This window comes from Balearica regulorum, chromosome 1 (assembly GCF_011004875.1).
Source record: "Balearica regulorum gibbericeps isolate bBalReg1 chromosome 1, bBalReg1.pri, whole genome shotgun sequence".
Lineage (NCBI taxonomy): Eukaryota > Metazoa > Chordata > Aves > Gruiformes > Gruidae > Balearica > Balearica regulorum.
In genome coordinates this window covers 86,271,340-86,280,404 of record NC_046184.1, presented here as the reverse complement: position 1 = coordinate 86,280,404, position 9,065 = coordinate 86,271,340, and the positions used below count along the sequence as shown (strand labels likewise).

The window sequence follows — 9,065 nt, the reverse complement described above, 5'->3', positions numbered from 1 at the left end:
TTCAAAATAGAAATACCTACTGCCCTGCAAGCCCTCCTCCACCTCTCTCACCGCATCTCTCAGACACCATTAAATGTCCTTCATCTGCAGTCATATTTCAAGGCTGGTCTGCATGGGCAGAGAAAAGGAACAGAGCTGCCCTACCTAGGGCATACGTCTTCTAGGGCAGCCTGTGACACAAGGATTTCTCTGTGGAGAGCCTCATCATCTTCTCCAGGTCTCTTCAAAGACTTGCTTCTACAATGACCTGTAGTAAAAGAGAAGGTCTTCAAGGGAGACTAGAAAGATGGATTTAAAACCCTGTGTCTCCTAAACTGTAGTGTAACACAAAACCATGATGCACTGCTATACATTTATTCCCACAGCAGTCATGAGGTAGGGACCTGAAGTAAGATTCATTGCTAATTTAGAAGTCAAAGAACCAGGACTTTACTCTGAACAGCATTTCTTGTCACTTTCCCTTACCATTCCTTTAACATTTTCCAAAAAAATTGAAATATATCATAATGGACCCACTTTGGGATAGCCTGAGTCCTGCTGGAAGCCACAGAGAGGCTGTCTTGCAGTGCAGGCAGAAAGGCAGGAGTCAATAACTGGGGTTTCTGGCACTGCCCGTGTACAGCTGTGTCTCTTGCTTCTGGGGAGATTTATAGGGCTTTCGCATACAGTGCAGTCTAAAAAAGCATGTATAAACAGGGCAAGCAAATACATTTCACCACAACCTCATTCTGTGACATAATTTCTTTTTAGCAGTGAAAATCACTCAGACCTGAAATAAATCACCCTATGGCCAAGTGACAAGAAAGTGCAAAGCACTAATGTCAGTGTGATCTTCAGAAACAATGACAGTATTGGTATCCTTCTCTGTTTTCCAGGGCCATTATGAACACTGGGCATATTTTAAGTGTGCTAGTGTTTCCCAAGCCGTTTTGCTTTAGGTAATTGTATAGCCATTGTGCTGCATGTGTGTGTATGTACAGCTGCACAAGCACATTTGACGTACCTCCTAAAGGTTGTTTTGCTGAGGTCTGTGACTTACTAAACAATTAGGAGCCTATTTTCCACAAGAGTACTAAACACTCAGCTAGTCTCCTTGACCTCAACAAGGGTTGCTAACTGCTTCAACTCTTTTGGAAAATTAAGATGCTTATTTAGGTGTCCTGAGGTGGACTGAAATTGAAGCACCTAGTTACAAAGCCAACAAAGTTTCCCTCAGTCATTACTACTAAATTCACTCTGTCAACAGTGAGTACCATATCTGTGCTTTGATTATCCCTGGAACTGCTTCACACCACAGTGCAGCCATGAGGTGCTCAGGCAGGATGGATTTGCTATAGGAATCTGTGCTGACCAGACCCAGACGCACTAGCTTTGTTTCAAGTCCTTGTTCCCCGCTATGTTTCCTGTACCAAAAGAATTAGGTGAGACCATGTCACCAAGACATCTCTGTTTATTCAAAACAGCCTTTCATCCTTCAGCTTTGTATCATCACGTTCACCCACATACAGTCTGCTGTGCTCCCGCAAACAGTTTGCTGAATTACCCTGAGCTGTTTCCCAAAGTCTTGCTGTAATTATTGAATGGGTGACACTGCAACGGTATGACCTTTCTGTGGTTATATTTCCGAGTCCTCAATAGGGCCATTCAAAAATACTGCAGTAGGAAGCGATGGCAAAGATTCATTGGGACGGATAAAGTTTTCAGCTCGGAACTGTTTTACTTTGGAGACAGCATGGTCTCGGGTTGACTTATTCTCCACAACCTGATTCTTAAGTATCCCTGTATCTGAGTCCCAGGCTTGTCCTCGCCGCAGTTTCTTAAAGGTGTTACGGAAACCCTCAGTACTAAAGTAGTAGATGAGGGGGTCCAGCGTGCAGTTCATGCTGGCCAACAGCATTGTCATGATTAACACTTGGCGCACAGAGGCCTGTGTTTCTTTCTCAACCTTAATCACCTGGGCCTTTATCATCCCATAAACTGCCAGGGTAGTGTTGTAAGGCACAAAACAGATGATGAAGATGACCAGATTGACCAAGAGGAGACGGACGGTCTTCTGTTGTCGTAGGGTCTTTGTCTGGCTGTCCTGGCAGAGCTCCTGAAAGATCCGAATTGAGCAGTATGTCACAGAGCTGAGAGGCAGGAGAAACCCCAAGATTTCAGCCAGGACAACTAGGGGGAAGAGGTTATTCTGCCACATGTTGTCACTAAAGCTTTCAAAGCACAGATAAACGGTCTGGTTCGGTACCTCGCAGTGGTTTTGCTTGTGGACTATGGCAGTGGGGATGGAGCCCACGAAGATCACAACCCAGACCATCAGGCAAATGATCTTGGCCACCTTGGGGCGCCGCACATGCCGCCAGCGAAGTGGGTGGACGATGGCGACATAGCGATCCAGGTTGATGCACATGAGGAAGAGGCAGCTACCATACATGTTGATCTGGAAGACAGAGCCAGACACCTGGCACAGGGTGTTACCAAAGGGCCAGTGGTGGTTGAAATAGTAGTAGAGTCTCAGTGGCAGAGGGAGCGTGAAGATGAGGTCACTCACGGCCAGGTTGAACATGTAGATCATCACTACAGACTTCAGGCGCAGGTAGCGGATGAATATCCATAGGGCTGTCACGTTCAGCATCAAACCTGTAATGAATATCAGGGTGTAGCCAGGGAGGAGGAGGCGGTGGTTGAAACTGTAATCCTTGCATGTCTGAGATGCATTGGACAATGACATGCCCAGCAGGGATCTGGGAGGGTCTCACAGAGATGGCTGAGCCTGTTGGCGGCCTAAGGAGGCACAAAGAAAAGCACTGGGAGAAGTCATTCCCCTCTAAGAAGCTATGAGCAGGTCATTCCTCTCATCTGCAGCTGGGAGGTAGATGAGGACATCTCTCTCGACTGGTGCTGCTTTGGATCGCTGGTCAGTGGTCATCTGGCAGGGATGGTAACGTAGTCAGCTAGAGTCAGCTTCTGCCTCTAGTTCAGCAATTCTTTCCAGTGGTAATGGGGATGCTGATGTGATGGAGGGTCATTGCCAGTTGCTGAATGTCAGCACAATTCCTGGTCAGAGTGGAAGACCAAGACAGAAGAGTTTAAGTGAGAAGGGGGAAATCTCTTGAAAGGTCAAAATCCCACCGTGATGGCTTCTGCTGCAAGAACTCACAAAGAAACCAAAAGACTAAGAAAAATGGACAGTAGAAAAGTGAGTAATTACATGGCAGAAGAAGCCAGAGCACAGAGAATGTAATTGTTGTACAGAATCATTTATCGCTCAGCCCTAGAAAATACACGTTGCTTTGATCACTGCTGAGAGCACATGTATACAAGAAAGGGGCAGCACAATAGCGCACAGGGAAAGTAGTTAAGGCAGCTCCAGGAAAAGAGAGAGAGAGAAAGAAAAAGAAGAGAGCAAGCATTTTGAGGGGAAAATGCTGACTGGAAGGAACTTAAAATAAAAACCGCATAGTATTGTTTTATATCAGAGAAACAGGACTTTGTACATCCATTGCAGATAAAAAAAAAATTATACTACAGTTAGATTTGACTCCACCCCAGCTTCTTTTCCTAGGTGAAACAACCCATACAAACCCGAGACCCAGCTGGTTGGAGTTCCTTACTTTGCTTACATTCATACAGTTCCTTTGGTGTTCTCTCTTGCATGGGACCAGTGGTGCCTATTTGGATTGGATGTCCTCAGATAATTTTCTTGCTTACAGCACCATAAAGCATGAAGCAGCCTGTGTACCACAAACATAGAGCAGCACGCCCAGGTAAGGGAGCACACAGTAAACCTGGAAGAGCTGTGGGACTCACGTGGACAAACATACCTGTGAGTCCAAAGTGGTGTGAGGCTGGTAACCACTCTAGATACTAATGGTAGCACTGCCCTGCCAAACATTGATCAACTGGAGCGAGTCCAGTGGAAGGCCACCAAAAAGGTCGGGGGGCTGGAGCACTTGAGGAGATGCTGAGGGAGCTGCGCTTGTTCAGCTGGATAAGAGAAGGGTCCAGGAAATATAATAGCAGCATCCCTATACCTTCAAGGTGGTTACTGGAAGAGGACAGAGTTAGCTGCTCACAGTGAGGCATGGCAGGTTTTGCTAGAGCCAAAACTTTGCAATGACCGCAAACTGAACAGATTGGCGAGACCTTCGTCTTGACCAAGACAAAGTGAGTGAGACTGAGACTCTGTGAGAGGCCATGCCCTGCTCTAACATGTGGGTGAAGGTGACTTGTCTCCACAGACAAGCTATTTTTATCAAGAGGTATTCAATAAACATCTCTAGAAAATACATGATTTGTAAGCATGGTCCATATTGTGTGAGATCAGCAGTCTACCTACAACTAGCGTTCTGTCTCAAATCATGGATGGTGAAGGTATCATGTAAGAACAGTGCAATCATGTAGTTACGCTCCCTGAAGTTGTCTTCCTGCTTCCAGCATATTGTAGCCCAAGGATTTCCCGAGCCGGAGGTGACCTATTTGTATTCAGTAGTCCTCAGGGAATTTTACTTTCATGATTTTTTTTCCAGTTGCTTTTTGGGTCCATGTAAAATTTACCATCTACAACATCCAGTTCCAGGAGTGCCAAGGAGTTCCACAGCTTAATCGCATCTCAGGTGAAGAACCACTTTCTCATACTCATTGTTGAATCACCACCTGCTAGATGCAGTTCCTAGTTTTCGTACTGGAAGAGATAGTGGGAAAAAACATCCCTATTCACCTTCACCTTATCACTGATGATTTTATAAACGTCTACCATGTTCCCCCTCAGTACCTTTTTTTTTTTTTTTTTTTTGAGGCTAAAGGGTCATTGTCTTCATGGTTGTTCCTTGCAGAGGAGCTGTTCTGTCCTTGTTGCCCTTCTCAGAGCCTTTCCACTTCTGCTACAGCCTTTGTGAGCCCTGCGGTGGGGTGCTCAAAGCGTACATGAGGTTGGTAATATGGATGCACTGAGTTGAGTAGGCGTAGATCTCATTTGCAAGGGGTAATGGTCAGTTCAGATTGGTTTTTCTCATCACTTAGCTAGACGAAATTTCAGCTGTTATTTTAAGCCCAGTCACTCACACTTCTCTTAATCTCTGCAGTTCTTTGCAGCCAACCCTCATCTTTTCTGACTTGAATAATTTTGTGTCTCCAACAGATTTGTTATTTCATTATTCATCCCTCATGAATAAGTCAAACAGCCCAAGCCCCAGCACTGGTGTCTTAGAACTACACTGAGAAAATCAACCATCTACCCTCATTCTCTGTCTTATCTTTTAGGCACTTTTTATCCAGGTAGGAACATTTTTTCTAAATTTCTTTAAGCAGCATTGGTGAGAACCCTTTTGAAAGCCTTTTGGAAATCCACATGGGTCACTGTTCACATGCTTGTTGATTCCTTCAAAGGACTGTGAGGCACAGCATCCCTTTATAAAAGCCATGATGACTCTTCCCCAGTAATTAGATATGACTGCATGCCAACTGATTTTTTCCTTGATTATAGCTTCTACTAATTTGTTCAGCACAGACATGAAGCTCCCTGGTCTGAAATCCCCCAAGAGCCTTTTCTCAAATTGTGTCTGCTAGTGAGATTTTAAAAGCAGTTTTAAGCAAATGTTTCTACACCACAGTTAGTCAGGTCTTTCACCCTTCAGTTGTTTTCGGACCTCTGGGGTAGAAGCCATGTGGTTTCAGACACTGCTTAGATCATATTGCTGCTCCATAACCATTCCTACCACCATTTTGATTTGAGACAGTCCTTTGATGAATTTTCCCATAAAGAAAATCTCTGCTGTGGAAATCTCCCAGGCTTTCCTGCCACGAACACCAGGACAAGAAAGTAATTTATTTTTTTTTTTTGCCTACCATCACCTTTTCTTTTTTTATGAGTGATCTTTCCTTACATACTAGACCTTCAGCCTTCGAGACACCAAACAGCAGAGTTCTAAACTGGCAGCAAAGATCACTGAGAATGGAAAATATATTGGGTTTTTTTGAGGGGATTTTTTTTGGGTGGGTGGATGGAAACACAGAAGCGAGAATCCACTAACAGTGATGTTATTGAAGCTAAGCTAATAGTCTCAAATTTGACAAAACAGATACTGTAATCAGGATCTCAGAGGCCTGAAATGAGATGCGTACATGCACAATCTTTGGAGAGACGAAGTTGTGGGAATGGAGCATTTCTCTGCAGAGCTCTGAAGGTACTATTTTGACTGTCCCTCACCGAAAAGAAAAGCTATGGGTAAAGCAGGCTGGTAGCAAAGAGACAGAAGAGCTGAAACTGGTTGGATTATCCTTGTTAGTTAATGCTTGAGAGCCACAGACCATGTTCTTTGTGGCTGCCTCTGAAAGAACCTCAAGTACTCATTGCTCTACACAAAAGCTGCTGAGAGGTCGCAAGTCATCAGCTATGTAAGGAGGCAATGGTACCACAGCTGAATCCTCCTCCTCCTCCTCATGATGAGATGCTGTCTTGAAATCCTGAAGGAACTCTCTGTTTGGTGACTGACCTTATGTGGCCCAGGAAGTGGAAGAAGCATTTTTTTACCTCTCAGTGAAGATCAATATGAGCCCCTGAAGGCCATCTGCCCAGACCATGGCCTTTTCTCCAGCAGGGTTAGAAAAGAGCAATTCAAACTACAGATGCTACCCTAGGTACATACTTTTTTTTTTTTCAGGTGGAAAACAAATTTGTTGCTAGTATTTTTGCTCTGGGAGGGGGGACAGGGATAATGACATAGACATGACACACGTACACGTCTGTGTGTGTACACACACACTACAAGCAACTGCTGCAGGGGAGGAAGAGCTGCAGAAAATGGAAGGAAGGGAAAACACCAGTGAGGGAGGAAGCAGTGTTGGTATAGGTGAGAGATGGGGGCAACGTTTGCTGCTGCTGCTGCTGCCTGAGAGGAGAGGAGAATGTGATGCTGGAGGATGGGCAGACAACCCAAAAAACAGTTGTAAAGAACGCACTATCCTCCCCTTCCACCCCACCCCCTCTGCCTGTGACCACCCCACTTGGACAACAGCCACGTGCCTCCCCTGGTCACTCGGGAGCTGCCCAGGGCTCTGGCTGGCGTGGGGTGCCGGACTGAGACAAGCCAGAGGTTGGCCCCAGGGTGTGCACCTGTCCCCAGAGGCAGAAAAAGAGCTGCTAGGCAAGGAGTCCTCCCCACAGCACATGCAAATCCCATGGGGATTTTGATTTTTTTTCTTCTGGGGCATGAGAAACCCAAACTGTACTTGCACACAGGGCCTGGCACAGGTAGGTGTGCCCTGAGATGAGATGTATGCCTGGCATCTCCCTGCCTGTCCTGGGCATCTTCTCTCCTGACACTGTCTCACCAATAGCCACTGCCTTCCTAGCACCGCAAAAATGACGAAGGAGCACAGTGTGGTGGGACACAGGGTCATGCATGGAGCTGAGAAATGAGGTGGAAAAAGACAGCTAGAAAAATCTTGCCAAGCATGCCACAGGGTCAGTGTTTCTAAGTCACTTGACATTTAAAGCCTGGAGCACTTTGGGGCTGCCCTGGGGATGCAGACAGAGAATGTGGCATTGGGGTGCAGAGCAGCATAGCTGAAAACATGAACTGCACAAGCACGTTTAGTAAATCTGAAACCAAGAGGAAGTAACAAAAAGCACACCAAACATTAAAAAAACCCACCCAACTTTGCTTTAGAAATCAAAGGCATATTTTTCATAAATGTGGATGCTTTTTACCTGCTGTAGATGATATTTAAGCCACACTTTTCACCTTTTTTCTAACCAAGAAATTACATTATTGCAATGATTAGAACGGTGAAGACATTCAAGACTTAGGGCAGCTTGTTTTTAATGAGGGATACATGACATCAAAGCTGAGACCTCCATATTTAACTCATGAGGTCTGATCACACTACTTCTGCATACTCCGTAGAAGTGTCACCCCCTCCTTCATCTCCCGAGGGCCCCGTGGAAGAGGACTTTCATTGTGGGCACTTTGGCAAGTAAGCTTCGCAGGCTGCCCATGCTTTTAGCATCACAGAATCCCAAAGAAAGCCTCCATTTTAATAAACACTGAGATTTGCCTTACTAGGTTCACCAGGCAACTGAAGAGGCGTAGAGGGTTCCCCATTGCCCCATGGTCAGGTCCGGCAGCACATGCGCAGCAGCTGGCAGGGACCAATGCCCAGTGCACCCAGACCACCCAGCTCTCCAGATGTTGCCGTCTCGCTTACCTCTCTGCTGGTGAAGAGCCAAGGGTACACGCTGGCTTGCTGGCTAGTGATCACTGTCACTGCAGAGGTCTTGATCTGGGCACGAAAACTTCAAGCAGCTTGATTAAAAACAGAATCAGGTGGGGTCTTTGCCTACTTGCTCATCCAAATCACAGCCATGCCCTACCGTGCCATAGCTGGTTCTACATCTGTCATGCTGCAGTTCATCTCCCCTCCTTTCTCATTTCCTGATGTACTTCTGGCTGGCCACAAAATGTGAACTTTGCTATCCAAAGCTGATAAGCTAAAACACATCCTATGAAAGCAAACGTAATCATGAAAGAAGAAACACCCAGGTGTCCTTGCAACTGAAGAGACCTGCCCTGGGTCATAGTGCCAAATACTTGCTCATCTTTGCTCCCATGCTAACTCAGCCACCCCAAGGACTGACAGGAGAAAATAATAACATTTCCCTCCCCAAAATATTGCCAAACAGGAGGTAGAAGTGAAATACAAGAAGCGAAAGCAGAGTTAATTTAACCACTGGCCAGCTCAAAGGCTCAGAGTCCCGTCAATCCCATGGGCTTAGGTGCTTTGGGGACAAGTTCCTGCCCAGGGGCCCAACTGTGCACTACTGGCATGTGTCAGAGACCCAGAAAGGACCCAGGTCTGAAGAGGTCTCAGTGCAAAGGCACGTTTGCCACAGAAGTCAGTCCCTGTCATTCAAGGCTACAGGAGGCACGGTGCTAAGTGCAACGGCTGATTTAGCAGCACATCTGTGACCTAGCATCGCCAAGTGCAGCTGGGGAGGGCTCTGCCCTTCTGCAGAGCCCATCTGGCACCCTGCTGCTTCAAGTCCTATTTCTGCTTTGCCTGTCCCA

The 9,065-nt window shown here is 46.1% G+C and overlaps 1 protein-coding gene across 2 annotated transcripts; it reads right to left on the bottom strand.

Moving 5' to 3' along the window:
* Positions 1 to 1,432: 1,432 nt before the first annotated feature.
* Positions 1,433 to 8,453, bottom strand: LPAR5 (lysophosphatidic acid receptor 5). 2 transcript variants are annotated; one of them, XM_075763803.1, is made up of 3 exons: positions 8,206 to 8,453; positions 2,246 to 3,054; positions 1,433 to 2,095 (listed from the first exon to the last, which is right to left on the bottom strand). In XM_075763803.1, exons 2-3 carry the CDS (start codon positions 2,726 to 2,728, stop codon positions 1,616 to 1,618), a joined length of 963 nt encoding a protein of 320 aa, XP_075619918.1. In that variant the 5' UTR covers positions 2,729 to 3,054; positions 8,206 to 8,453; the 3' UTR covers positions 1,433 to 1,615. The 2 variants fall into 2 exon arrangements, with proteins under 2 accessions (XP_075619918.1, XP_010306198.1); XM_010307896.2 differs by having other exon boundaries at positions 1,433 to 3,054.
* Between the last annotated feature and the right edge of the window lie 612 nt (positions 8,454 to 9,065).

What these genes read in the sequence shown, in the direction of transcription:
- LPAR5 (XM_010307896.2), bottom strand. Translation starts at nt 2,728, where the DNA reads ATGTCATTGTCCAATGCATCTCAGACATGCAAGGATTACAGTTTCAAC.